General features: G+C 49.6%; 11 protein-coding genes across 11 annotated transcripts; 5 read left to right on the top strand and 6 right to left on the bottom strand.

Annotated features, from left to right (window-relative positions):
- Positions 1-20: 20 nt before the first annotated feature.
- ASPWEDRAFT_49262 (anion exchange family protein) lies at positions 21-2197 on the bottom strand (the record flags this gene model as incomplete). Its single annotated transcript, XM_040837244.1, has 5 exons — positions 21-916; positions 976-1472; positions 1520-1607; positions 1662-1810; positions 1866-2197. The coding sequence occupies 5 exons, from the start codon at positions 2195-2197 to the stop codon at positions 21-23; spliced, it is 1962 nt and encodes a 653-aa protein (XP_040692899.1).
- A 248-nt stretch (positions 2198-2445) lies between these two features.
- Positions 2446-3798, top strand: ASPWEDRAFT_362320 (uncharacterized protein). Its single transcript, XM_040834404.1, has one exon. It carries the CDS (start codon positions 2785-2787, stop codon positions 3643-3645), a length of 861 nt encoding a protein of 286 aa, XP_040692898.1. The 5' UTR covers positions 2446-2784; the 3' UTR covers positions 3646-3798.
- Positions 3799-5373: 1575 nt separating this feature from the next.
- Positions 5374-6238, bottom strand: ASPWEDRAFT_106588 (glutathione S-transferase family protein; the record flags this gene model as incomplete). Its single annotated transcript, XM_040827820.1, has 3 exons — positions 5374-5995; positions 6048-6101; positions 6150-6238. The coding sequence occupies 3 exons, from the start codon at positions 6236-6238 to the stop codon at positions 5374-5376; spliced, it is 765 nt and encodes a 254-aa protein (XP_040692897.1).
- Positions 6239-8044: 1806 nt separating this feature from the next.
- On the top strand, positions 8045-8441 carry ASPWEDRAFT_103856 (CVNH domain-containing protein; the record flags this gene model as incomplete). Its single annotated transcript, XM_040827598.1, has 2 exons — positions 8045-8177; positions 8251-8441. The coding sequence occupies 2 exons, from the start codon at positions 8045-8047 to the stop codon at positions 8439-8441; spliced, it is 324 nt and encodes a 107-aa protein (XP_040692896.1).
- A 730-nt stretch (positions 8442-9171) lies between these two features.
- ASPWEDRAFT_49259 (ferric reductase family protein) lies at positions 9172-11054 on the bottom strand (the record flags this gene model as incomplete). The annotated part of the gene is made up of 3 exons (XM_040837243.1): positions 9172-10044; positions 10096-10281; positions 10332-11054. 3 exons carry the CDS (start codon positions 11052-11054, stop codon positions 9172-9174), a joined length of 1782 nt encoding a protein of 593 aa, XP_040692895.1.
- A 262-nt stretch (positions 11055-11316) lies between these two features.
- Positions 11317-11745, top strand: ASPWEDRAFT_362253 (uncharacterized protein). Its single transcript, XM_040834400.1, has one exon. The coding sequence runs from the start codon at positions 11372-11374 to the stop codon at positions 11633-11635; it is 264 nt and encodes an 87-aa protein (XP_040692894.1). The 5' UTR covers positions 11317-11371; the 3' UTR covers positions 11636-11745.
- A 1224-nt stretch (positions 11746-12969) lies between these two features.
- Positions 12970-16424, bottom strand: ASPWEDRAFT_362245 (uncharacterized protein). The gene is made up of 2 exons (XM_040834399.1): positions 16223-16424; positions 12970-16157 (listed from the first exon to the last, which is right to left on the bottom strand). Exon 2 carries the CDS (start codon positions 16127-16129, stop codon positions 13364-13366), a length of 2766 nt encoding a protein of 921 aa, XP_040692893.1. The 5' UTR covers positions 16130-16157; positions 16223-16424; the 3' UTR covers positions 12970-13363.
- A 249-nt stretch (positions 16425-16673) lies between these two features.
- ASPWEDRAFT_36953 (translation initiation factor 3 subunit CLU1) lies at positions 16674-21307 on the bottom strand. The gene is made up of 4 exons (XM_040834579.1): positions 20945-21307; positions 20757-20825; positions 20642-20697; positions 16674-20572 (listed from the first exon to the last, which is right to left on the bottom strand). Exons 1-4 carry the CDS (start codon positions 20979-20981, stop codon positions 16973-16975), a joined length of 3762 nt encoding a protein of 1253 aa, XP_040692892.1. The 5' UTR covers positions 20982-21307; the 3' UTR covers positions 16674-16972.
- Positions 21308-22267: 960 nt separating this feature from the next.
- ASPWEDRAFT_49268 (ATP-binding protein) lies at positions 22268-24174 on the top strand (the record flags this gene model as incomplete). Its single annotated transcript, XM_040837246.1, has 5 exons — positions 22268-22551; positions 22600-22965; positions 23017-23258; positions 23336-23676; positions 23731-24174. 5 exons carry the CDS (start codon positions 22268-22270, stop codon positions 24172-24174), a joined length of 1677 nt encoding a protein of 558 aa, XP_040692891.1.
- Positions 24175-24459: 285 nt separating this feature from the next.
- ASPWEDRAFT_362213 (uncharacterized protein) lies at positions 24460-26019 on the top strand. Its single transcript, XM_040834398.1, has 2 exons — positions 24460-24894; positions 24953-26019. Exons 1-2 carry the CDS (start codon positions 24588-24590, stop codon positions 25690-25692), a joined length of 1047 nt encoding a protein of 348 aa, XP_040692890.1. The 5' UTR covers positions 24460-24587; the 3' UTR covers positions 25693-26019.
- Positions 26020-26073: 54 nt separating this feature from the next.
- Positions 26074-27052, bottom strand: ASPWEDRAFT_103051 (RTA1 domain-containing protein; the record flags this gene model as incomplete). The annotated part of the gene is made up of 3 exons (XM_040827535.1): positions 26074-26663; positions 26714-26806; positions 26872-27052. 3 exons carry the CDS (start codon positions 27050-27052, stop codon positions 26074-26076), a joined length of 864 nt encoding a protein of 287 aa, XP_040692889.1.
- Between the last annotated feature and the right edge of the window lie 668 nt (positions 27053-27720).

The raw sequence follows: 27720 nt of genomic DNA, 5'->3' as shown, positions 1-27720 counted from the left end.
AAACTTTTGTTGTTCCGATATCACTCAGCCCTGCTTGTTGTACTCCTTCGCCGCATGGACGATCTGGGCTGAAGTTCGTAGGCCTCGCCCCTCTCAAGGTCATCATGTACAGGGGACTCGGGAGAAGGGCTATATTCTTGGCGCATCATGACTGCATTGTTTCCAGGGGTTTTGGAATGGCGCCTGTTGATGTCTTCCGCAGCCCCGAGATCATCTGTCTCGTCAAGGCCATAGGTACCACCGACGCTTTCCATGGTGAATTTACTGGCAGTCGGAGCATCCAATGTGGAAAGCTCTTCTCGGGTGAACCATAGAGGGAGCAGGAAAGATCGCACAGGAATGAGCAAGAGAATGATCACGGGGAATCCGATGGCGGCGATGGTCTGCGTGATGGCAAACGTCGCTCCAAAGCCGACCAGTTGGAGAATGACAAATATCCAGATAGAGAGACGACGCTCTAACCGTTTAAGTGGATTAGATGCAGATGTGAGCCCTTTGTCTTGAGCAAGGAAGATGAGCTTCTGTGTGATGCCGTTGCCTTGGAGAGCCTGGACTCCCATGACGAAGAACAGACCAGCCAAGACGCCTTGCGGGATCAGGTGCAAGACAATCAGAAGCGGACCTGACATTGTACCAAGTGTCAGGAGGCCTTGGGCCAAGTTGCTGACGCGCTGCTCTACAACGTGGTCGGTGACGCGGACAGTCTTGCCTTTGTTCGTGTCGTCCTCGTCGGCAACATCGCGTGTGACACAGAGTGCGGCGGTATGGAACGGTGCTTGCGGGATAAGTCCATTGGGAAATGGGATTCCCAAGATGCCAGCGACAAACGTAGTAAGTCCGAGTAACCACAAGTCCCAATGGAATCCAGCGGGTTTTCTCAGAGGGAACTCAGTTCCTTGGGCCATGAGCGACGATACTACCACGGATTAGCATGCATAGCAAGGTAAATCAGACAAGGTTTCAGAAGACACTCACCATTATGATCAAAATAGAAAAGGATCGTCAGCAGAAGCGCAAAGGGAATTGCCAGAAAAATATCCCCAGCATCGATATCCCAAAAATGCACCAACCAGCCTCGATCAGCCGTGGGAAAGAACGACTTGCTGGTGGGAAGCGTAGCAACATCGACATTTCTCATGTGTCCAATGTGAATGAAGCCAGTGAAGAAAACCACAGTCAATGGTGTGCCATAATCCTCCAAGAATTTGCGGACATATCGCTGGAACAGATTACTGTTTCCGAGCTCACCGCAGATCCAGCCGCTCATGAGAACGAGGAGAGCAACCATGATACTCAAATATGCGGATGTCTCGCCCATCGTTCCCCATTGTCTGGTCAGCACTTGGATTCCTTTCTGGAGATAGATCAAAGCAACGTAGAATCCAAAGATATCACACGAGAAGCGCGTGACATAGGTCAACCCATTGCAGGCATTCGTTATAGCGAGCAGCCAATGCATGATCAACGACCATCTTGAGAAATCAGCAATTGTTCCATAATACTCGAGAAGAAAACATACATTCCAATCCAGCCCATAAAGGCAAGGTAATTCGTGCCACGCGGTGTCATAATATCATAGACCGTATAGTTGAAAACAGTAATTGGCCCTATAAAACCGTCAGCCTGAAGAACAGCCCCTTCATATAAAATACCAAACTCACCAGTAACACCGACAATCACCAATGGCTGAGCAGAGAAGAGAGAGAACACCACCGCTCCCAGAACAGACGCCAGCAAGACCTCGTTGACGCCATAGCTTTGGTTCGTCTTTTCAAACATGTCCAGAGAAAACGCCAAAGCAGGCAAGATACTATCCCAGTCAGCCAATCTGTACTTCACGAAACAAAGAAGCTTCATGAACATACTTGGCAAAATACATATAAACAGTCGCTGGAATAACGCGATAATCCCATGCATCCGTCCAATCACTCCAATAATACGGCGCTCGCCTCTTCACATCATTAATCATGCCTCGAAACAGTCGCACACGCCACCATTTGCTCTGTGCAGTCGACGTAGCAGCCGATGCCCGTGTTTGTTGCTGGGCAATGGGCTGCTGCTGGCCGTCAGGTCCATGATGCGATGATCTCCCAGAGCGCAGTGACGAGACGCGCTGAGATTGCGATTGAGATTGCCAGGACTTGCGCTGGGAATGAGACGGCCCAGATGGAGAATGGAAATCGGATCCTGAGGGCATAGACAGGTCCCCGTGGGACCGAGTCTGTGATGTACTCTGCATGGCTTGTCGTACGAATTCCTGCCCGATCCACGCCCACTGGACGTAAGGGGATATTCAAATAGAACAGAAATTCTAAATATCTAGAAATTACACTGCAACTTCGTCTAGCAATTGTATAGAGAAAAGAAGATCGAGTCTCGCTCCAAAGTGAGGAAAAGACGGATGAAAAAGACGATGATGCAAAGAGGCCCAGCGAGCCTGAGGCAGCAATGCTTAACTAGTGCTTTCGGCCTCGACGTTTAAGCGAAGCGATCGGCCTCGCTTCGGCTGCATGAATCATGACATTATCCAAGCTACAGTATGCTCGACAATCTACGATTGGAACACTGAAAATAATTGAAGAATAATTTTTTGAATAGACTTATTACTTCACATTATCAAGGAACGGATAACGCCAACTTTGCAAGAGAAAATACAACCCCTAATAACCATTGTCCTCTTGCTGACCAATTTCCCTATTTCACAAGTTCAAATAATAACTACACTAACGCTGCGTTGCATTTAAGCAGGCGGGGGAGGGGGCGGGGGCTGGTCGCTCGGGGGCTATGTCAATGTTAGCAAGGAGCACTTCAGGAGAAAATTCACTGATAACTTACAGGAGGCGGTGGTCCGTCACCAGGAGGGGGAGGAGGTGGTGGGCTACCAGAGCCGTAGTACATCGAGGGCATTCCTGGGGGCGGGGGAGGAGCACCCAGGCCTGGAGGAGCACCAGGAGCACCCATGCCCGGAACGGGAGGAGCGTATCCTGGGTATCCTCCATATCCATAGGCGGCAGCTGGTCCACCAGGCGGAGCTTGTTGCTGCCAAGGAGCAGCTCCAGGGGCACCGGGGGCACCGGGAGCACCAGGAGCACCGTAACCACCATAGCCGTAGCTGTCGCCTCCACGACCCTGGGCAGCCCATGGGGCCGCCGACCCGTAGTCTCGGGAGCCATAGTCATCACGGCGGTTGTCTCGGCCTCTCTGTTGCCAGGGAGCCACATCGCTGGGAGGCGGGCCACGCTGCCACGGCTTCGCATCACGGTCATCATAACCTTGGTCGGGACCGGCTTCAATACGGCGAGGAGCGTAGCCGTTTTCATCGGCCGCACCTCCAGACAGTTCATTCATGAGTTGCTAGACAGTATGTTAGTGCCGTTAAGAGAAGCAAGAGAATCGAAAAAAGCTTACCTCCATCTCACGGTCGACAGCATCACCACCACCAATAGCTCTGGGGTTACGTCCACCGGGACCGCCGCTGCCGTAGCCATTGTTGCGCCAGTCAGAGCCTCTCTGGCGGTCGGGACAGTCACGAGCCATGTGGCCTGCATTGCCACAGACACGACAGATGATATTGGCAGTGAAGTTGCGTTGCTCAGGGCAGTCATACTTGCGGTGTCCGATTTGACCACCTGTTTTGGTTGTTAGAAAGATATGATAACGTGTACTGGAAAATGAATGACTTACAGTTCTGACAAGCCTGGTTTTCATCGTCACGGAGAGTACCGTTAAGAGCGGCAAGCTCTCGGAGTTGATTCCGCTTGAGCTCGTTCTGACCTTCAGGGATCGAAGCAGCCTGTTGAACCTTGTTAGCTTCATGTTTCTGTAGTCATTGGCAGGATAACTTACCGTCTCAATAACGTTATGAATGAGCTTCTTGGCCTTGTTAACCTTTTCTTCAGTCTCGGCCATGATCAAGCAATGGAGATCTTCTTCCTGGTTGCTAGCGTGAGCGGCATCAGATCGACCCTTTCCTTCCTTGACGGAGCCTTTGCCTCGGATGGCAATCTTGGCCCCAGATTCGGTCTCCATCTTCTTCAAGGTATTACCACGAGGACCTATGAGTAAGCCAACTTTAAAAGGTAGCAAAGAGCTAAGTGTTAGTCATCAATGATTTCTTAAAAGCATGGCAACAGTAGAGCAAGAAATGGTTAAAGAAAAGAAGAAAGTGCAACATCAAGCAGCAAGGGTTAGCAAGAAACGAGCCGAAAAAAACACCAGAGGCGATGTCCTCATGGGCTCGACTCGAGCAAAAGAGCAATATACGGGAATGGTTAGGAGTTAGAGGGTTAGTTATCATACTGAAGTTAATCTCTGGATAGTCATTCACTGGAACATAGACCTTCTCCTGGGTCTTAGTTGGACGCCTGTAGTCAGAAGGCGGGTGGTAGTTAGGAATGGTCTTCATGGCCTTTTCAACCAGCTTGTGGCGCTCGTCTTCGAGGCGCTTCCGGTAACGGTATTCCCTAGTGTTTACACGTCTACCAAAGTTATCGTACTGCGGAGGAGGCGAAGGAGACCTGTATTGGGATTTCTGTTAGCAAACTGGAAAAGTAGAATATTCGAGGAGAGAGCACGTACCTGTCACCATCCGCTGGAACAACATCGTTAATACGAAGCTTTTGACTGATTTCTTCGATACGAAGATGCAGAGTATAAGCCTCAAGCTGTTCATTGGTGAAGTTGGCCATGATCATAGTGGGCAAGCCCATAAGACCGGCGGCCTTGTTCTCCTGAGCATCGCCCCAACGGTTGCGCTTCTTGCGCTTCTTCACACCGTCAATAGAGGGTTCCGCTATAGTAAAAAGATCCGTCAGTAAGGAAAAGAACAAAAAAGGTAAAGACGAGGGGAAATATGACATACCTCGAACAGGACTTCTGCCACGTTTGGTGCCGTTATCCCCTGCAACAGAGGCAGGAGTCGCAGTGCGACTCTCCTCCTCATAACCATCATCACCTCCAAACCGACGACGGCCCAGAGGGATGTTGTTGGAACCTGTGATTCCTTGATTGCGCCAAGCCATGATTTTCTACTTCCAGCTGGCGTAGATGTTGATCTGTATGGTAAGTATGATGATCAAAAATAAGGTGGAAGTGATAAATGATATCGCGGTTGGAAAGGTCAGGGCGGCGACATGTGGCAAGCTTTTAGTCACGTGATGTCAGCTGACATCCGAGGTATCTACGAGCAACTTATTGTCAACGAAGCTTCACTTTGTGCTTCTATCGATTGCTAGCGATTGAAATGAATCTCGTCAATTATATGAATGTGTTTGAATCCAGGGTTTAGTTGTTATTGGTTGCATTCTATTTGATATGGACATAAACCGTACTAACCATCAACGGATCTCATTAATACTTAGACAACGACGACATTTACAACTTCTTAGAATCCTCCTTCATGCCCTGCTGAATCCAAGCTCTCGACTCAGCAGCATGTTTGTCCACCTGCGCCTTATCCTTCAAAAGATCCTTAATGGTATGGCGCGAAGGAACATGTCTTCCCTTCTCCACCCCATCTCTGGCAGCCATCCGATCCTCCCAGGCCTTCAAATGCGGGAACTCATCGATATCCACGCCAGCCCATCCGGCCGCAGCAACCCACCCCCAGTGCGAGATATCCGCAATGGAAATGTGGTCTCCAACCAAGTACCCGGACTTGGAGGCAGCTAGGTGCGCATCGAGGACGCTGTACAACCGTCTTGTCTCGTTGACGTATCGGTTAACGCCGTATTCGATGCGTTCGGGCGCATATCGCGAGAAATGGTTCGCTTGGCCTTGCATGGGACCGACACCAGCGTTCTGGAAGAAGAGCCAGTTGTTCATCTCGTAGTGCTCGCGGGTTCCTGTGGGGAAGGAGATCTTGTGCTCCGGGTCATATTGTTCGACTAGGTATTGGAGGATGCCACCAGATTCGAACAGACGGATACTCTGGCCGTCTGAGAAGGTGTCGGTCAATGCGGGGATGCGGCCGTTGGGGTTGATTTTGAGGAACCAGCTGGCCGTTGTTAGAGGTTTGTTTTTATAATTGGTGCAGACTGTAGACGTACTCTTCCTTCTGGGTATTCTTGCTGATATCAATCTTCTCGACCTTGTACGGGAGCCTAGAGAATTGTTAGACCGAGAAGAATGCAGTAGTAGGCGCAACAAACCCAAGTTCCTCCAGCGCAATGGAGATCTTGATTCCATTGGGAGTTTGCGCAGTATACAGGGTGATATCGGGTCGATTTGCGCCGCTCATCTTGAATAGTGGAGATGACCAAAGTTTTGAGCTGAGTAGTTGTATTCCTCGGATGTTTTGCATATAATTGAATTGATGGAGTCTGGAGTTGACAGCAGCTGGGGTAGATTGCCTTTATTTACCCCACCAAGCAAGTGATGATTAATGTGGTCATGGATTATGATGATGCTATGTCGCCGAACCCCGCCTGGCATTTATAAGCAACAATCGGACAATGGAACAACATCTACGTTCATCGAGATGGTGATGGAAGGTTGCAATCCTTCTTCGCTGTTGAAAGCAGCCCTTTCCCCGAATTGTCTCAATCTTTGGCGTATGCCTTACAAATACACTGAGACCATCCGGATGTTGGCATAAGTCAATCTTTTATCACTGAAGGAAAATATCATCGAATATTGCATCGAGACTCATTGCTGCCTCTTGAGTGATTTTCCCTGCAGTCATTCCACTGTACTTGAACTTGAATAGTTACAATGACTCTGTTCATTAAGCCTGACTAACCAGACACGGCACTTACATTGCACCGTATCCGAACATACTGCAAACATGCCGTTTTAAATCAATTAGTATCATTCAATCCCTAGTGAATAGCGTCGTCATAACAAGCAATCCTGACTGTTCCAACACAGACCCATCCAGATGGGGGCAGAAAAGACATTTCCAACTACCCCTCAACTCCACCCAACAAGAAGAAGCTTATTCCAACTCTGAACTTACCATCCTTTCTAAGCACGTATGATGTATCCCGTGTACCAATTTAGAAATTTGACTGACTGTACGCAGTGTAGTATGTTCCAGAGACGGTCATAGCTACGGGATCCGCCACTCCACTTGAGCATGACCATGTCAGCAAACTGACTCCACGATAGTTTCATCTTCAATACTTTCATCTGAGGTCAGAGAGGATGATATTATTGTAGTGATTCTGAAACGTCTGTTGGAATTTATTCATAGAACAATATGGAGTAGAGCACAGCTGAATTTGAGAGGCGATATCTCGAAATAGATTCTAGTCATTCTCCCAAGATGACAGAGTGTGGAGCATAGAATGAAAATAATCAATATCGAATAAGCAATAATAGATGTTTTATTGAACATAATTGAATATAACGGAAATATACTCAGTGCATAATGCATTGCATAACTACCTTTCCTCATACAGAATGCAGCTGCTATAGATCACGTGACCACCCCGCTCAAATGCCAGGGACCAGCTGTGCCGTCGATCTTCACAAGGCTTCGCTGGCTATTGTCTCTCAGCCCAATAATAGGAGATCGACATGCCTGACTGCTCTTTGTTTACAGGCGCCAGCTCACCAGCAGGGCCACTCAATAATGCTAGCAGCTAGTACTGGAGTGTGAAAAAAAAAAAAGCAAAAACAAACGGTGATTGCTTCAAAACAACCCCTCCCCTCCACAGCCCAGCTGAGGCTGAAGTGTCACTTGGCCACCTCATCAATGGATGGGCTGCCACCACAGGCCAAAGGGGTCCTTGTGGATGTCTAGGGAAACGGAAAGCGTCGCATCACTGCTCTGCATTTCCATTTCCTTCTAGGGGAAGCAATTGCGATGTCGCAATAGGCCAGGATGATCTCCACAGCTCAGCCCAGCTCCTCTCTGTCTTGCGGTGTTTGACCGCTTTATGATGTGACTCCACTAACTAACTGATGGGACGATCTCGCTACGTATATATAGAGGGGTAACAGGGGACCTTCTCCTTCCCCTGTTTCTTTTCTACTTCTCAACAAACATCTACTACCTCATATCTTCTCAGATTTACACATACCTCCCTACCTACCATTCAAAATGAGCTTCCACCTCAGTGCCGAGAACGTTCGCGTCGAGGAGAACCACATCCTCGTCGCCAATCTCAAAAACAACAATGGTGAATACCACCAAGTCGCCGTCGACCTGAACGTGCACATCGGAAACAACAACGGTAAGAACACCACACAACTACACCTATGGCCAATTCCAAGACAACATGAAGCTGACGAGTATCTCTTTAATAGGCCACTTCCAATGGGGAGGCAAGGACTTCTCCCAGACTGCCCGCAACGTCCACTTCGGCATTGAGGGTGGTGCCTCAGTGCCCGTCCTCCGTGCTGAGCTGCGTACCCCCAATGGCGACTGGGTTGGCGCCGATGTCAACTTGGATGAGCGTGTTATCAACAACAACGGCCAATTCGAGTTCCAGTACTAGACTGTTGTCACTTTGTTATGATTACGATTTTGTCATCTAGGAATTTTGATCGGTTGCTCTGATCAGCCGATGCTTTTTAAGCAGTATATATGAATTAAGCTTTTGATACACTCAATAGTTATAGTAATGATAAGTAGAGAGTATTCGATAGCTCCTTTTGACCTATAGGGAGACTTGGGGGATAACTATCTCACCGCACCTTTTACGAAGGTTGTGGAGATGGGCTAAAGTCACGTTGTCACTTTGAAAACAAGACCTATTCCCCATTTTACCAGGAGTCGGTGTGCCAGTCAGAAGAACAAGAAGCCAAGGATTGTTTACAATTACAGCAGAATCTGAGACCTTCAGCCTTAGCATACGATAGTTTACGCAGAAAAAACACTAGTTGCAAGACATATGGATCACCTCCAATTCAATGTTAAAAATGTACTCATAAAAAGCCAGCCGAAGCTGAAAGATGGTATAGAGAAGAGAAAAAAACATGACCGCATATGCTATAATATAAGATAGCACAAATAAAGATGGATGCAAATATAAATGGATCATGGCTATTTACCCGATCAGTCGTAAATGGCAAGAAAAACTCGAAAGCTAGAGACAGCATCATGACGAACTATGAACAAAGAAGGTATGGTATAAAAAAAAGAGAGGAAATGACATGGGGGTACATGAGACTGGGTATTCCTTTTTTTTTTTTTGTTTTGTTTCTGTTTCTGTTTGTGTTTTTTTTTTACCAGGAGAAACTCTCTTCGATATAGTCAACATGTGTCTCGTTTTGCCTCTTACGGCAGGTCCGGCGGACGTCATCACTCAGACCACCGTTACCACAGACGAGCACACCCATTGCGCCGACTTGGTTCTCGACCTCCATGCCGACGAGTGTGTCGACGTTGGGTCGGCCGGGGAACATTTGCACGGTGGCACTTGGGCTTTGGATTTCTTTGGTGTTGCGGGGTCGGGTGATGAAGAGCATGATTCGCAGAACTTCTCGGCGGCGGTCCATGGCCAGGATGCTGGTCATCCAGGGGCGGATCCATTCCAGGTGTTCGGGAGATTGAATGATCCAAACCAATGTGATACGGCGAGCGGCAACAGTGCCCTCTGCGTAGCCCTTGACCAAGTGGCGGACGAATGGGACGTGGTGGGTGATACCGACACCACCGGCGAAAAGAAGAACAGTACCGTACGAGTCCATGGAGTGGATGCTTCCATAAGGTCCCTCGGCGAAAGCCCTCAAAGTGACACGAGAGTCAGGCGAGTTCTGGGCCCGCTGGAACAGCTTGTCGGTAAAGCCTGTACGGCGGCGGACGAGGAGAGAGAGGGTTGTCTTTTGGAGGCTAGCAACCTCTTGGCGGGTCATAGGGATGCCCTTCTCATCGGTGATCTGTTCTTCGGAGTCGCTCCAGCCAACGGAGAACGGGTGCGAGGACCACCATCCGACTGCGGGGATGTAAAGGTAGATGTGCTGACCGGGCTTGAAGGTCCAGGGTCTGGCGAGGCTCAAGGTGATTCTCATAGCGTCTCCGGGCATAGCCTCGACAACAGCCTTTGTGCACTTTCTGTCAACGTTGCGGTACAGAAGCATGCCAAGTCGCATGGCTCGCTATAAGTTTATTAGCCTCTGGTTAGAAGAGAAAGGAGTAATAGTACGCACCTCGAACGCCCAAAAGACGATACTACCAAGCAAGAATTTCTGTGCGATGTGGCCGTTCAGGTGAACCCAGAGGAAGGCAAAGGCAATCACGACCATGGCAATGTGCAGGTGAAGGAAGGTCTCGTAGAAGGCGTGACGGATTGGCGAGGGGGAGTGCAGCATGAGACCGGTAAAGGCACAGCCAGCCTATAAATGTGAGTAAAAATCTTAATAGGCACCTGGGTATAGCGACTTACAATCAAACCACTCAGCATGAACATGCTGCCGGGCTTAAACATCATGCCAACGACGGTCCAACCGGCTTCCCAAGCCTCAGGAAGCACAAAGGCAAAGATGTGAGCGAGGGACTCGAGAACCACGATACGGCCGAGCCAGCGGTGGAGCAAGTTCCAAGTATCAAAGGGAACCTGGAGGAGGGTGATCAAGGGGTTGTTGCGTCCGGCCATGAGAACCAGAGGAATCAAGTTGACGGTGGCCATGGTACCGGTACGGTTCCGGATGATGCCCGAGACAGTCTGCTCATCCTTCTTGTATGGAACGGTCACGACACAGAGGACGATGTTCATGACAACGATGCCAAAAATGAGGAGACCATGGAAACGACTAGGCAAGGTACCCATGTTGATAGCACTCGACAGCTGAAATTCACGGTTGTGACGGGTGCGAAACAAGGCCGCATAGATCAGGTGGTTCTTCACTTTGGCAAAAGTGGCATTGGGAGTAACAAAGTATCGTTGTTCACTGTTGAAACTTGCGAGCCGTCGAAGATGATCCGAAAAGCGAAAGCCCAGTTTCCACACATACATGAACGCAGCCATCATACCGAGGACGAGCAGGGTGATTCGAGCGAGGTCATCATTGAGGATTTCATAGTAGGTATTATCACCCCAGCGCTTTTGGAGTTCCGCTGCCGATGACTGCCCAGCCAGGGACAAACCGAGAAAGAATAGCGAAAGCATGATGTACCGGGAGTATGAAGTGAAGGAGGAAGATGTTGTTTTTGTGTTGTTGTTTTGTGCGAGACCAGCTCTGCAGGATAGGGATAGGAAGCAAGACAGAAAGGCCGCAAGGATCTCAGATCGACCTGTGGCTGAATTGTCTTTCCTGATGACTTTGTGCGGACTAACCACACGTAAAGATAAGGATAGAGAACAGTTCAGGCTGGGAAACTGTCAGAGGGAAAGCAAAAAAAAAGGAAAGTGTTGATCGTCAATGGGTGAATGTACCTAGTGTTCTGACTGCAGAGTGTCGATCGATCAGACCTGAGCAGGGACAGATGGGCAGACAAAAAGGCTTTCTAGTCGAACAACGAAAGCAAACCCAAACAAAGGCTTTGAATGGACCAAAGCCAGAGAGACGATCGGAATGGGATGTGGTGGAGGGGCAAGTGAAGAATGAGGGCGACCTGGAGATGGGATTTGAGGACGGGCAACGAAAGGAATGCAGCCAGTTCTCTGAGTCAAGTTTGAAGAAGAAAAAAAGCCCAATGAAGAACAGGTTCCACTTCCAATGTCTCGAAACGAATGAAATAAATAAATAAGAAGAGAAGGACAGAGGGGGGAAGGGAGAGTGAATAGGGAAAAAAGAGAAACGCGTGATGGTCTTGCCAGAAGCCCCAAGAAGAAGAAAAGGAAAAACACGAGAATGACAAGAGGAAAAAAGAATGAGAGAGAAGGCGTGGGGTTTTAGACACTAAAAGATGGACGAGAAGGAATGAAAAGACCGGATGTCTTGGGCGCTGTCATCCAGAATCGATGCCGCTAGGAAATATCCACCAGGATGGACAGATCAGACGGTGAACCTGATGCTGATTGCAGTCTGATTGATGAATGACGATGGAGGCTATCCCTGCTGCAGGTGCTGGCGGCTGGACGAGAGCAGAGCCAGGGGTGAAACAGCAGCAGCGACGAGATCTTCGCGCCTTGGCGTGTTTGAGGGCGTGCAGGAACAGGCCAATTGGGGCAATGATGAAGCCGTGCAGATGGAGCTGGGCGGGTGCAGCGGAGGTTGGCGATGGAGTGGGAGAGGACAGCGATCGGCGGTGATTCGCCACAGCTGAAGATGTGTAATATTCTGCTCATCTCACATTGATATTACTCTACTGACCACTCCGTATGATATTATATTGATATATTCTGATACGATTACTTGGATGATTACTGTTACTCTCACACTCTGTTATGTTGTTGACTGTATATCTCCGCATCCATACAGAAGAGTTCCACGGTTCAATTACCCCTGAATGACTAAGCATCACCGCCACAGGCAGACGAATATGAAGACGACGAGATACAAATAGAACAGCATCAATCAATAATCGCTGAATCGGAGAAAATAAAACAGGCAGTCACGCCCGATCGATATCAATAGAATGGCTAATATTAATTCCTTTTTCCGTGTCGGACGGAGAATTTTTAATCTAGTCGCTCTCAAGCTGAAACAGTGACAGATATTAACCAAGAAGCCCCATACATACACCATACAGTATAACCATACAGCCTAGGTATACACCTACCGTAAAAGATATAGATTTAGATAGATTTAGATGATTTCATTCTCTCTGAGGTGAGATGTCTTGCTATCCTGGTTACAATCGACTCCTTCATTACCCCCTCTTACTCCTCTCGCCTTCTTATCTCTGACTCTTCCATCGCGCCAGCTGAAACTCCCTCCGCTCTCTCAGCTTAGTCCATTCTTTCTAATCTTCTTTCTATTCTGAGCCATTGGATACTTTCTATTTCGATTATTCTCCGAGTCTCTACTCACTAGTCTCAACTATTCATTTAGCACGCTATCCACAAACTGTATGGAGTGATCATCATTGCTCTTCGGTGTCGAGTGGGATTCTATATCCACTCTTGGTTGGCTTCAAGATCGCCCCCAAGCGAGGGTCGGAAAAAGCAACCACCGCCAAAAGCTTAGTATCCCACCATCCAGTCCTATCTTCATATGCAAATATCAAGTAATTCAAGCTCTCAAACACCCCACGCAGAACCAAACTACCATCCAGAAAGTAATTTGCGGTGTCGATCCAACTCGGGTATCATCATTAAACCACACAAAAAAAGTCATGCAAAACACCAAAATTGTAAACTGTTCCAACTCCCACGCGGCTTTCCAGACACCCAAGAAAAAGAGATACCAGAATTAATAATAAGAATTCAAAAATATGTCAAAAATTGCCCTCGCATGCTCCGATGCTCCAGACCCGTTTCCCAAAACAGACAACACCAAGCGATTGAGCTGCTGATTCTCCAATCGCTGTCGCTCACAGGAAACTTAGCTCGTCGTCGCTATCCTCCGAGCACGGAATCACCATCCGTTGTCGAGGCGCTGGGACCGTCCAGCTCCGGGGAAGCTCTGTCTTTCTCTGATCTACAGATATGCACGCCTCCGGGGATTCATTCGGCTGGGGATTACCTCTCTGCACGTCTTCAACCGTGTCCTGAGCCGCTTTGTTGAAGATCACAACCTGAACCTTACTTGCATACGTCGTAGACTTTGCTCCGTTATCAATCACCTGGGGTGGCTTATTCTTGGCCTGAGTCAATTCCCTCAACACGCCCCGTCTTGGGCGGCTCTTGGCCGCTGTTGCTGTGGAATTCCACTTGGGCAACTGATTAGATGTCGGTGAAGCTGAGTCGTGGGGTGAATCAGCTCCATCGGTGTACACCTCCACTGGACCCAACCGAAGTCGTTTACTCGACCTTGGCGCTGACCTCCTATCTGGCAGCGTTCGTTTGATAGGAACGGTTGGAGGAGACGAAGCAATGCTGGAGGCGGAGTCTTCAGACGGGGCCGATGTCGACGGGCTACTATTCGTCGAGCAAGCAATAGTAGATGGTATCGACGGCCTAGAACCCAGTTGTCTTGAACCAATTTCAAACCCCGTGGCCTTGGCTTTGGAGCCAGGGGTCCTCTGAACCCACTCGCCAATACTGTCTTCCCACCGATACAGACCAGATGGGCCATCTGAATGGTGTTGTTCATGCACCGCAGGGCCTTCTGACTCTTGCTCGCGCTGAGATGAGACTACCCTTTCTTGAATCTCCACAGCCCAGACGTGGTCATCAGGGTCCGCTGTTGTCTCCGCAAACCCCATTGCGGTTTCGGTGGCCACTTTTCCGAGAAACATGCCCAATCCTCCGGCAATGCTTAATTGCGCGAGCTGGCTGACCTTGTTGCGAACCTGCAGCGACGTGTACGTTTGGTCACGCTTCTGGCCCCGCTCGCAGCAGCGAAATACCTGTTGGGCCAATACCGCCAATTCCTTGATCACATCTGCCCGATCAGATAACGACTCAAAAAATGACTCGACATTAGTTGAAATGGAGTCGGATTGGCCAACCGTCTGCGCGAGACCCTCTTCGTTGCATTGCAGGAGATAGTTGCTCAGCAGGACGCTGCCGTGCCGCAGCGATTGGTAGGTTGGCACATTAGCCTTGCATGATGGTGCCCTGATATCAATCTCCCGCTGCACGGTGAAAGCCAAATAACTAACAATGTTTCTTACTTTCATGCTAGCAATTCTCTCTTCGGCTGCCGCGGTTTGGGACCGTGAAATGTGCATCCCACCCAGTGCCGTGATAAGACTTAGTGTCAGATTGCTTAGAGCATCCTGGATGGGAATGGGACATGGCGACTGATCCTGGGGCAGACCAGGTATGCTCATTGCAGCCGTACGAGTGTCTCTCCCACGGGCAGGACGTACCCCGCCCCGGCTCACAAGATTCGCACTTGCATCCATGGAGGGCGAGATATTGCCAGCCGAAAGTATGACAGCTTCGATCAGCCGGGTTGCAGCAGCTGACTCGTCGTCATCTGCAGACAATGAATTGATTGCTCCATCCACATAGTGCTTCCACATATTAGTCACCATCCATTCCGGAGCAAAGGCTTTGCGGAGAAGGAGCTTGGCCAGTTCATCGAAGACAAAGGATCGGCGCAGCGGAAACCGCAAGTAATAGTGATTGAGTAATTGTACTGGATCTTGGTAGCTTGCTGGTCGGGGAGGGTCGAATGAGGTTGGATAGTCGTATGTGTTGATAGTAGATAAAAACCTTGATAATATCGACTCAAAAGCGCCATGTTCGCCTTGTGATAAGAGCTCGTACAGCAGTCGACATCCGGCCAGCTGAGAGACCCATTTTTCCACCAACATCTCCGAGACAAGATGGATACCTTGGGCACGTACAGCTTCCCGGAGTGGTTGCCATCCATTGCCATGAGGAGCATAATGCGTCTCTAATTCCGTAAAATACGCGTCGCACATATCGACATCCGCAACCTCCTCCGACTCATCCTGTTCTCTTTGCTCCTCCGCGATAAATTCCGGTAGACAACGTGTAGCCATGGATAACAACGATCGAGCCCCCCGAACCTTTGGTGTCTTGCCATCAGGAACCCGAGTACTGTTCAGGAACCTGATAAATATGCGATCGAGAACATGTGCAATATCCGCGAACCGGGTATCCCCAGATAAGTCAAGCGCTTCTTTCCAAGACCCTCTATACGCAGGATAACTGGTATTGTTCGGCCGTCCTGGCCTCCGCCCATCGCTAGGTCCAGCGTTACTTGTAGAGGATAAATCATTCTTGAATAACTGTTTTCGCGCAGATGTTCGCTCAAACAGTCCCCGTGTTTTCCCCGTAATCAAAGGCGTCGCGATCTCGATTGCACCAGGTAATGTCTTTTGCAATTCCGGACTGCGAAGCGATAATCTGCTGCGTTTTCTGGTCCCCTTGCTCACCTCCGCCCGGCTCGAATATTTGTGTCGAATTCGTCGTTTCACCGTCTTCCCAGGTACCCAGGCAGGATCGTCAGGTTCGCCGTCCGAGAACGAAAAGCTTTCTTCCGCCTCGCTTGCCGTCGACACTCGCGTTGTCTCCGCGTCGCATCCTTCTAGCTTTTCCTTGGGTTTCGAATTCGTGACTATCGATAATGTCTCCTGGTGTTTTTCTAGCCGGCGGTAAATCGAGGCTAAGGGGCGTAGCATGCGATTTGCCCATTTCGCGGTCGGTCGTATATCTTCCATGTTGGGTAAACGCTATTTTAATAACATACTGTGAAGATATTTGAGTCAGTCGCCGATCCAGATTGCCATTCCTTAGGGATAGCATTTGCTTACCAGGTTTATTAGGCGACTGGGGTTCACCTTTGACCCATCTTTAATCTCGCCAAGGGCCCCTCGACACTTTTTGACTCATGTATTATGTCTAGAGCTCAGTGGTTCGTATATAAAAGCAAATCTATGCTTCCTGCCTATATCATGCAATTGAAATAATCAAGAGTAAAATGAAATGGCGGCAATAAGCCATAAGATACAGGCGTTGTCTGAATGATAAACGTGATGTTTGTTTGGCGGCGCAACAAATAATGTAAACATCAGGTCGGGTTGGCCCAAAGCGGTAAAGCGTCTTCGCCGCACTGGACTTGATGCTATTGAGGATTAAGGTATTCTCGACTTCAAGCGTTTTTATAAAGCCGTCATTCTACTACTAGATACAAGATAAAGTATTTTTAAATAAAATTATTCGTTCATGGAGTGCATAGTCTCATTATAGATGCATGTCTAGATATCCGCCAGTCATATATAGTACACCGAGCATACCTAAGTTCCGAATAAAAATCACCCGACCTTGCTATGCACTGCCCACCATAAACAATAAATGCCAACATAAAGAGTCAAAAGCGCCAAATGGCTAAGGAGTAGAGAGATGTGTACAGTACAGATGACCCGCTCACCCACCGGTCATACCGATCCCCAGAATAAATCGTGACTGAATATAGTATTTTACTGTTAAGACAAAGTGAACCCAAGAAAAGCACCACCAAATCATTTTTTAAAAGAAGAATATCATCAAACATTAATCAGCCCTTAGGCGGAAGACTTCTTCGAGCCCCGGAGTTTGGGGTTGCTTGCCGCGGCGCGCTTCTTCTGCTTCGTTCGCGAAGAGCTGGCGTCAGTGCCCTCGATGAACTTCAGCAGTTCATCGATGTTTCGCGAGTCCAGAGAGGAGCCCGCCTTGGCGCTAGAAGCCTCAGGTACAGCCTGTCCGACCGAGGGTTGGACCTTGGTACCAATGGACGACACGCGAGGGTTCATGTTGACACGGCGCAGGCGGCGAGCCTGGATGTCCTTGGCGTGCTTCGCAATGGAGACAGCGTTCTGGGTGAGCTGTTCAAGCCAGGTTTCGGCTTCCTTGGTGTTACGGTCGTTGGGTCCCAGCTGGCTGAGGAAGATGTTGTAAGCCTCACGCATCTTGCCAACGGCAGCCTTGGAGTCCTGGTCCAGAGCAAGTGCCTGCGCGAGCTGGAACAGGATGGTCGCAGTGTTGATGGACTGCTCGCCAAAGAGGTCCTGGCAAATGACGAGAGAAGCCTCAAACCACTTCCGGGAGTCGGAGTATTGCTTGAGGTGCTGCAGCATCACGGCGGCGTTGTTCATGGTGGTGATGGAATCGGGGTGGTTAGATCCATAGATGACCTTCCACAGATCCATCGCGTGTTTCACGTAGGCCAGAGCAGTCTTGGTGTTGCCGGAGGCGTGCTCGAAAAGACTGAGGTTAAGGTAGCTCAGAATGGTGTCGGCCGAGTCGACACCCAGAGTGCGCTCAGTGACAATGACAGCCTTACGGGCCAGCTCCACGGCGGCTTCCTTCTCGTCGGTCTGGTAGTAAAGCATGGACAATTGGTGGTAGAGCTTGGCAACCTCGGGGTGCAGGATACCATAGATCTGCTCGTGCAGAGACAAAGACTCGAGGATGAGTTCCTGACCAAGCTGCTTCTGGTTCTGCATGAGGGAGATCCGTCCGGCTTCCAAGGCCTCCTCGGCAAGGGAGCTTCTGGGCGAAGCATCCTTGACGAGAGGCACAATGTTGAGGATGTCATCGGGAACAAAAGAAACGCTGGGTTTCTCTTCAGCTGCAGCGCGGGTTGGAGACTTGTCACCACCCTTCTTCTTGTTGCCCTTCTTCTTTCCATCCTCGTTGCCGGAGCCGTTGGCCACAGGAGTTGGCGGCTTGGCGGGCAGCTGATCCTTGGTGAAGGCAAAGTCACGGGCACCCAACTGAAGACCAAGCTTGATAGAGATGTCACGGAGGAGCTGCAGATGTCTCAGGGAGTTGAACCATTCGGACTCCAAAGTGAAGCGGTATCTGATGGTGACCTGCTTCTCGATCTCGGCCCTGAGAGTAGCAGGGGTGACCTTCTCGAAAGAGAAGTCGCCCTCGGGGTAGATCTTCCGCAAAGAAGCATCAATCTCTGCGCGGGGGCTCGAGTTGACATCGGTACCCAGCAAGCAGTTCAGCAAGTGAGACACAGCAGACGAAACAAAAGGTGCAGGCACGTTGCGGAGGTACTGGTTGGCAATGTGCTTGAAGGAACGAGCAATCATCTCCTGGACCACGATGGTCGACAGTGCGGCAAGGCGAGCACCCTTCTCCTTCGACAGGTGAGCCAGCTTACCAAGGTAACGGATGTTGATACCGCGCTTGTGCAGGAGTTGGCTCAGAGACTGGCCGTCCATAGGGAAGCCAACATCTCCATCATGGAGGTCCTGAATCAGTTCAGGCATAACCTTGGACCGCAAGAAGTCACAAGTCTCACGGACTTCCTTCTCGTCACTGGCCCACTGTGCCTTCTCCTCATCGGTCTGGGGAACCTGGCCACTGCAGACATCGGGGTTGAGGGAAAGCTGGAATCCGGAGATGTCAACACGCTCCTGATCCTGGGCCTCTTCTTTCTTCTCTTCGGAGCCCTCCTCCTTCGATTCGGCATCGCCAGTCTTCTCCTGAGCGGCCTCTTTCTCAGCCTTGGCGGCGCGGCGGCTCTCGACCTCAGTCTTGACATACTGGCTCATCTTGTGTCTCCAGTAGGCCTCGACAAGCTCCAGTCTCAAGATCGACATACGGTGAGGGTAGACATCGCTACCTTCTTCCTCCTGCCACATAACATCGAGAGGAGTCACGCGGTACAGGTCCAGAACGTACTTACGGCCATCGGTACCCAGCAGACCCTTTGTCTCAACGCTACCTTCGAGGTCATGACGCTTGCCATCCTTGTCCCAGACAGGGTGGCTCTTGATGCGAAGGGCCTTGGAAAGCTTCTCGAAAACGGGAGCGAAATCGGGGTGGGTTGCGACCACCTCCTTGCCTTCAACACCACCGTAGTCGATTTGGTGCTCACCGGGCTCACGCTGCTTGAAGATGCCGGGCACGATACTCTGGCCAACGATACGCTTGCCGAGGTAGTCGACGACAACAGTTCCGGGAGTAAACAGGCCGTTGATATCCAGCTGGTTCACAGCCTTAATTCCCAGAACGTCCTTGCCGACGGCCACGCGAGCGGCCTCATCGCCACCCTCGGTAGTGAAAGTACCGACTCCATCGGCACCGAAGGAGTAGAAGATGTTGTTGTACACGAAGATCTGAGCGTCACGGTCCTCCGTGGGGTTCAGAGGTGCGACCTCACCGCGTGCGACCAAGACGGCACCACGGGCAGCAGCCTCGTTGTAATCAGCAAACAGCTTATTGGTCAAGCGCTCTCTGAAAACACGGTCCTGAACAGTTTCGCGAGGCAGCTCGCGGGTAGTCTGGAATTCCTCGTTCCAATCGCGCAGGGTCTCCGCATTGTCAACGCCAGAGATCAGGTAGTTCTCCTGAGAACGGGTGATGTCGGGCTGATGGGCATTGACGTTGGTGGAAGGAGGGGAGACCAGCCACGGGCTGTTAGGAATGGCGTTCTGGAAGGGGAAGGTGGTCAGAAGGTCTTTCTGGTTGTTGGACTCCTGCAGGGCTTCGAATGCGGAGTTGAAGGAGGGCGACAATTTGGAGATCAAGGTGAGCAGCGAGTGAGCGCTACCACACTTGGGAATGGTCTTCGGGAACGGGTCGAACTTCATATTCGAGCACTTGTTCACGTAGAAACCGGAGACGTGCGAGGTGATCTGGAAGTGCTCGCCTTCGTTGGTAGTGACTTGGAGGTACAGCAAGTGACCCTTCTGTCGGAGGTGGTAGGGAGCGGGGTTCCATGGGGATAACGAGATAGACTTGACGGTCTTAGGAAGAGGAGCCTCTGCTTTGGGAAGGATGGTCTGCAGAGATGAGGAGCCAGCAATCTCATATTTCGACAGCGAGTGCTCCTTGTCCGAGCCACCCTCACCAGCAGCGGCTTCCGCAGCGAGGGCATCGTGCAGGGACAAGCCTGAGCTGATACCGTAGAGGTTGTCAACTCGGTCGCCGGCGGCACCGAGCAACTCCCTCATTCGGACCACATGCATGCGGGCCTCCTTCTCGGTGTAAGGGTCCTCGACGAGAACAATTTCCGAGTCTGCCTTCAAGTCTGGAACCTCGGACAGCTCAACGAAGTCATTGATGCGGCTACCATTGAACTCCAAGTGGAAGCAAGTGTATTGGAAGGTACCGGGAAGCTCGACAATAGATTGGCGAACATCCTGGACTTGCTCTTGACTCGACACCTAATCATGCGAAGAACAATTAAAATCAAAGATTTATGTTGTCGTTTGTGTCCATAGAATATTACCCACCATCACTTGGATCTTTTTAGGCTCGTGAGGAAGCTTGACGGTGATCTGGAAGAGACCTTGATGGTTTCACATCAGTTCAGCCCACAACACACAAAACTGGATGACCTCGACATACCTCCATTGGCTTCCTCTTCGAGCTCACCCTCGGGGTGAGTTCCATTCGCAACCTGTTCTTGAGGAGTCTCTGCTCTAATTAGCATTGGGTTCCTTTCGTTCGTGGATGGTTGGTTTCCCGAGACCCCAGGGCCACACGAGCAAGTGACGACACGGAAAAACAAGAAGAACAGCAAAGCAACAACGGACCTTTCGAGTGCTCCAAATCCCCATTGGTTTGCGCCATTATATCGGAAGTGAAAGTTATAAAGGAAGGATTAAAAAGACGACAAAGTGGAGAAGAGCTGCCTCACGACAGCTTTGTCCGGAGAATCCAACGGAGAAAAAAGTAAAATAAAATAAGAAGACACCGTGGGGTGAGAAAGGAAAGGAAGAAAATATGATACAAGGACGAGGGCAATTGACGAAACAAAAACAAACCCCGTACCCCAGACTGTGATCAAAGCCAAAAGACAATTAAGAATAGGATGAAGAGAAGATGGGAGATTGAGGAGGGCAGAAAGTGAAGCTGGAGAAAGTACACGGGGAAGCCGGGCAAAGAAGAGAAAATTTCGCGGCCGCGGAATACCCTCGGAAGTGCTCGGGCGGCATTTTGCCAGCGGGTTGGAAGAGATTTCTCCACACAGATGCAGCGACAGGGTGTCGATGACTCGGTGGTATGGAAGAGATGAGTTGTTGTTTTATTATCATTTTTTATTATAACATATTAGCAGGTTAGCAGGTTAGCAGATAGAAAGATTGTTGTAGTATTTGTCGTACTGTCGAGTATGGCAGGGCTGTACTATGCTATCCTCAAGGCACAAGCCACAAGCTATCCAGATCTACAGATAATAGCCTCTATGGACTATGGAGTATTCGGATAGAAGAATTGTCAATTATAAACAAGCCATTTGTCAATTGTTCTTCAATTCTTTCTTCATTCTCCAACTGTTTTACCTAATAGCATTCGACCAGTGCAACCACTCCTTGATATATTGCCATCTCAATCATAGCATCTACTCTACTCTACATACTCTATATAATATTGGCATACATTAAACTAGCACAGCATCAGCATCATCTTAAGCACAACTTGGCTGCTGACACCCCTGTAACCATCACCGTTTCATTGCTTCATCTTCTTCTTCCATCGCCAAGCCGATCTACGCGTCCTGAGATCTGGGGCCGCAAAGAAACCAACCAACAACAGCCAGATACATCGTCTCTCATCCACCTCACTGTCCAGCTGTCCACCGACTTTTTTCTCAGTCTTTCTTTTCAGTCCAATTTTTCTTTTCCACACTCGTTTTCACAATTGTACTAGACATTTTATCCTTAGTGTGATCTGTTTCTTTTTCTATTCCTATATCGGTCGACACAGCCACCGCGTCACCCTCCACCGCTACATCAGCCCTGGAGCCACCCACTCCATCCATTCATTTATTTCTTCACTAGCCACTCATTTCATCTGATTCTTCTTGATTTCTTGTTTGCATTTTGGTGGATAGAGGATCATCAAAAAAAGAAACAAAAATGCCGCTGAATCGAAATCTTCAGCGATCCCTCGTCTCATATGCGCGACTGGGATTATCCCGGCAAGCCAGAATCAATCGGGCCATTCCCCAATATCGTTATCCTTATCAACCCTCGCGTTTCTTCTCGCAGGATCCATCTCCCCAGGCTTCTCCCGATCCAACGGATCAGAATGGCGGAGATGAGGGTAGGGGTCAAGGCGAGTCAGAGCACAGTCTGAAATCCACCGTCTTGAAGATGTTTGAATCCGCTGCCACCACCTTTGCTTCGATTGTAATTCTAGGGTAGGGTTATATGTAGCGAATTGATGGACCATGCTGACAAAATAACAGTGCAGCTGGGTACTCGTACCATCGGTACTACAAATGGCTGATATTGGATAAAATGGAAAATGCCTTCACCCCTGGCGATCCAGCACTAGAGCTGGCTGGTGTGGAGGCTGGCAAACACCAGTACCACCACCACGAGCATTGGGTCACTCGCGATGAGCAAGCCAGGATCGACCGTATCATTTCAGGACAAGTCGCCGGTCATTACTACCTGATGGTTGGCGAAAAGGGCACCGGAAAGACCTCCATGCTTCTTGAAGCCATGCGCAAGATCAACGGAGAAGGAATTGCCATGTTTGAAGCACACGCTGATCTCGAGATTTTCCGGATCAGACTGGGCAAGGCTTTGGATTTTGAATTTCACGAAGAGTAGGTACTCCCCCTCTGACATTACACAGATATTCTAACCGAACTGTACAGTTATATTGGCAGTCTCTTCAGCATCCGGGGTCCTCGGGATACCACTCCTCTTTTAGATATTGAACGTGCCTTCAACAAGCTGGAGAAGGTTGCTCTGAACAGAAGACGCAGCGGCAAATCGCCGTTGGTGCTGATCATGAACAGCACACACTTGGTCAGAGACGACCATGACGGCCAGGATCTTCTTGAAATGATTCAGCAACGAGCAGAGCAGTGGGCAGCTAGCGGTTTGGTGACAACAGGTAAGCTTTGACATTCCGCTGTCAATGGCACCGGACTCGTCTGTTATATGGAATCACTGACTTGGTCTCAACTTCAGTCCTGAACAGCGACGATTACTGGGTATACGAACGTTTGAAGCGGTACGCGACAAGAATGGAAGTCATTCCTGTCACAGATCTTCCCAAGGACAAGGCGATCGCAGCCCTGAGAAACTACCGTCAGCAGTATTTCAACGAGGAGCTCTCATCTGATATCCTCGATGAAATCTACAAAAAAGTGGGCGGGCGGTTGTCTTACCTGAATAGAGTCGCCAAAGCCGAAAATTGTTTAAATCTCTGCGACACTATCTGCCAGGCCGAAAAGACATGGTTTTTGAACAAGTGTTGGATTCTTGGGCCTGAGATGGATGACGATGTGATGGATGAGCAAAAGTATTCTGTAAGCATACCATGCAAAAGTATTAGTCCCTATTTTATATTAACATGACGATAGTCCGCTGCAATGGTCCTGGCCAAGGCCCTCGTGGATCTTGAGGACGAGATGGAAATCTTTCATCCGGAGAGAGGCCATATACTCCCACAGATCCCTCTCCACAAAGCCCGAGAGATCATGACAAGAGCCGACTTTATTCAATCTTACGATCACGAGAACATCTTTACCATTGACTCTCGTGCGATGGTCCGAGCAGATTCTGTGCCTATGCAGAATGCATTTCGAGAAATCTGTAAAATCCCTGGCTTCGACAAGCATCTCGAGGGTACTCTTGAGCGTATCGGAGACATTGAGAGCTTGGGCCGTACCCGCGAGCTTACAATCAAGGATCTCTGGAACCAGGGCAAGTATAAGATCGCTCTGCAAGACCCCAGGGGCCGTGAGAATGGTACTATTGAGTTCTCCGTGATGGAGCAGGAGAATGGAGATGAGAAAGACGATTGAATCAGCTATGAGGAAGCTGGTTCGTAAAAGATATACTTGTCTATATATCTCTGGCTGTTTTGATATCTGTATACTGTTTGTACTATCAATCTTGGATCTGGGTGGTTCACTGCTTATATTACACATAAATAGACCAATAAATAACATTCGAGACATCTACATCATCATCACCATACAAAATCATGGAGTTCCACTTCCAAGGCCTTTTGTTCAGCATCAAAATCCGGCTACGTCGGAGTCAAGGCGACACACGAGTGACATCATCACATGCTCACCGCTCGCACGCCTTCCTGGAGTCTTTTCTCCTCCAACTTTTTCTTGATCCTTCCTAACCAACGCCAAACAGCTTTATTTTCTTTCGTCAAAGGCTTCCGTGAAACTTTACTCTTCAGAGAATACGAAACATTGTAACTATGCCTCGCAAGAAGAACGGCGCGACAGCAGCTTCGCAATCTGATAAACCCTCTGCGGAGGTACAACCGACCACACCCCCGCAGGTGCGGGCCTCACGATTGGCGCGCATTCCCTCTTTTGTGAGATATCTTCTCGTCGTCTTCATCAGTTTGACCCTGAGCTCGACGCTTTTCAGCCTTACTTCTGGAATCACCCTGGGTGAGTTGGGCGGGGTGAGCAAGCATCTCGACGCATGGTGGGAAGTTGGAGGGTTGATAGGCTGGAAGGCGATTGAAATTGGACTAGCATGGACTTTAGGTTTTGACGGTGAGTTCTCTATTAACTCAGCAAAGAAATATGATAGAAAAAGCTGATTTAATGGCAGGGCGAGACGTGTTTTCCTTCCTCTTCCTCACTCATCTCCCCACCTATTCCCTCCTCTCCTCCTTTTACGGCATCCGACCAACAACCATTTTGGTTGCGTATGCAATTACCCTCTTTTCGACCACGGCTCCATTTGTACTTCTTCGTCAGCCTACCTCCGTCCACGATCTTTCTCATGCACCTTCCGGTACAGTCTCGAACCGCAGCATCCTCGACGACCGCGCCACCACGATCTATACCACGGTTGCGGCAACTTCCATTTTCGCTGTTGTGCTGTACTCCAGCTATGCAACCTGGCTGCCGGCCTGGCTCGTGGTGCATTTTGAAAACATCCCAGATATCAGCGTGGCCCATGCGGGTCCCGCAGGTCTACCAGTTCTCTTCTTGACTCTTCTCCCTGCCGGCTGGGCGGCGCGAGACTATTTGTTCGTGAGCTCCACTGGTGCGGCCAATATCCCTGAGACCAAGCCTGAGGAGTCGCCTGCGGACCGACATGGCGAGTATCTTGCTTGTGCTATCTACCGTAGGACATGGGGATCATTGTCGCGAAAGTCAAGGGTGCTGCTGTCGCGGACTTTCAACCTGGCTAGTCTGGTGCACCTCAACACTATTGTTCAGGTTGCCGGAACGATGCAGGGTGTTGATTTCGTGGGTGCGTCGCGGTTGGGTCTTATGTGGGCTGCTGCAATCTTGATTACTGGAGCCACATTCGGATGGATCGAGGCTGTTGATGGTGTATGATCGTGACTGATTGGCAGAAGACAAGGAAAATCGTTGACAAGATTGAATTTCCATGGCCATGGAATACTCTGAGCTTTTGATTCTCGTGGGTTGGAGATGCGTGGTGTTCGGCATAGCAAAAATGGATGTTAAGGTGATTGGCTTGTTTCTGGCGTTTCCGAGTTGGTGTTCGAGTAATTGAGCTTTGGTATTGATTAATTTCTTCTGTGACTTTATTTCAGCTTTCATATTAATAGTTAGTACTAAGTGCTTGAGATTGATGAAATGAATTGCAAATTAGGTATACTATAATCAAACAAGTCTAAAATGCTGGAGGTATCTTACACAAAGAAAAGACAAGACATAAAGCCATATATGCGATATAGTCAGGATGCACACACATTACCGACCCATCTCCATACCATCCGCCGAGGGGATCTCACGCTGGAAGTTCAAGTTCTTCTCATTGGGTAGCAACCATCCAGGGTGGAAAACATTGAAGACAACCACCGCGGCAACCATCATAGCACCGTCCAACGCAATAAAATAACGCTCGGTAGTAATCAGATAACCCGACCAGCCCTCGGACAACTCGATAGTTCGGTAAATCGACCGCACATAGATACACAGCACAGAGAAGACCATCGCACCCAGCAGCGGAACAACGGTCCCCGTCAACGACTGCAAGAGACGGCGACGAAGCGTGCGACGGACGAAATCCGCCGCGCACAGAACAAATACGGTAATCGAGGCCAGCTGGAAGACGATACCGGCGACCATGATGTGGGTTCCGGGCGCGGTGTCGCCGTCGACTGCGTTTGCTGCGACGGAGGCGATACCACCGCCGATGGCTTGGACGACGAGGGAGATGACATCGCAGGTGCAGAAGATCCAGAGGTAGAGGTTGGGGCTGAGGCAGGAGGATTCCCGGCCGAGGATTTGGATGAAGCGGCCCAGGAGGACGTAGATGCCGGCTGTGAAGAAGGTGGGGGCTTGTCTTGTTTAGTTTCTGAGATACCTGAGGATGTGATGAGGTTCATACCGATGATCAAGGTGGAAATCTGCATGAGGAAGGCATTCGCGTTGTACGGACACTCTGCTGACCACGTACGGGCCGCCCAGCCTAGTACTTCCACTATTGATATAGTTAGTTTTGTGTACTCGATATGAATAGGACAAGATGAGATGAAGAGTACATACCCATACACCCGATGCTAAAAACACAGCACCACCACTGCTTTTTCCAGACCATTTGGACGAGATGGACGAGCATGGAGAGGCCGAAAAGCACGCAGAAGACGATACCAGCCGCCAGCGACGGGACGTATCCGTACGAGGTATGCAGCCCATTGATAAAAGGGTGACAGCCGGTTTTGAGCATCTCCTGGAGATCCTGCTCGGACCCTGTATTTGTATTCGACATGGTGGTGGTTGTTAAGGTTGCTTGGGAAAGAGGTAGTTGGTTGATAGCACAGTGAGTGAGTGATGAAGGAGAGATTGAGCAGAGCAAGGAGAGTAGGTTAAAGAGTTAAATTAAAGACAGATGATTTAAAGAGCGAAATGGCCTCCACAAGGCAGACACCAAGAACAGGGAAGACCGAGATGTGAGGATCTGGGAATGACCAAAAGAGTGGGTTGGGCTCATAAATGGGTTATTTTGAGGGCAAATAAAAAGACCGTTAAACCCAAAGAGCCCAAGAGGATTCCAAGCAAATCAGGATGATTATTTAAACAGAACCAAGAAGCCAAGAAGAGAGAGGAAAAAGAGAAAAAAGAAAGAAAGAGAAAAGAGCGACAAGAGGCTGCAGTCGCCGTCCATATAACAGCCCACCGAGTATATCCATCCCTCCTGGAAGCGAAGACAAAAAATTGATCCAGGCGGGCTGATCGGGAACCGGCGGAGACAACCGTTGCTGCTTCTGAATATCCAGCCAATAAGAGCCCATTGGTAGAATCTCAAAAATGGATCTCGTTTCAATTGCGTTGGAGATTGTCGTTCCTGAGGCCAAAATTGTGTCGCAAGGTTCGCCTGTTTGGGTTTAGCGTGGG

Source organism: Aspergillus wentii, assembly GCF_001890725.1.
Source record: "Aspergillus wentii DTO 134E9 unplaced genomic scaffold ASPWEscaffold_2, whole genome shotgun sequence".
Taxonomy (NCBI): domain Eukaryota; kingdom Fungi; phylum Ascomycota; class Eurotiomycetes; order Eurotiales; family Aspergillaceae; genus Aspergillus; species Aspergillus wentii.
Note: the sequence above shows the minus strand (reverse complement) of the source record. Positions and strands in the feature narration are given on the sequence as shown.

Excerpts from the sequence above, each read along its gene's own strand:
- ASPWEDRAFT_362320 (XM_040834404.1), top strand. The coding sequence starts at position 2,785 with ATGTCAATGTTAGCAAGGAGCACTTCAGGAGAAAATTCACTGATAACT.
- ASPWEDRAFT_362253 (XM_040834400.1), top strand. The coding sequence starts at position 11,372 with ATGGGCAGACAAAAAGGCTTTCTAGTCGAACAACGAAAGCAAACCCAA.
- ASPWEDRAFT_362245 (XM_040834399.1), bottom strand. The coding sequence starts at position 16,129 with ATGGAAGATATACGACCGACCGCGAAATGGGCAAATCGCATGCTACGC.
- ASPWEDRAFT_36953 (XM_040834579.1), bottom strand. The coding sequence starts at position 20,981 with ATGGCGCAAACCAATGGGGATTTGGAGCACTCGAAAG. Across the intron at positions 20,698-20,756 it reads CGAAGAGGAAGCCAATGGAG|GTCTCTTCCAGATCACCGTC; the intron begins GTATGTCGAGGT and ends GAAACCATCAAG. Across the intron at positions 20,573-20,641 it reads CTAAAAAGATCCAAGTGATG|GTGTCGAGTCAAGAGCAAGT; the intron begins GTGGGTAATATT and ends TCGCATGATTAG.
- ASPWEDRAFT_362213 (XM_040834398.1), top strand. The coding sequence starts at position 24,588 with ATGCCTCGCAAGAAGAACGGCGCGACAGCAGCTTCGCAATCTGATAAA. Across the intron at positions 24,895-24,952 it reads ATGGACTTTAGGTTTTGACG|GGCGAGACGTGTTTTCCTTC; the intron begins GTGAGTTCTCTA and ends ATTTAATGGCAG.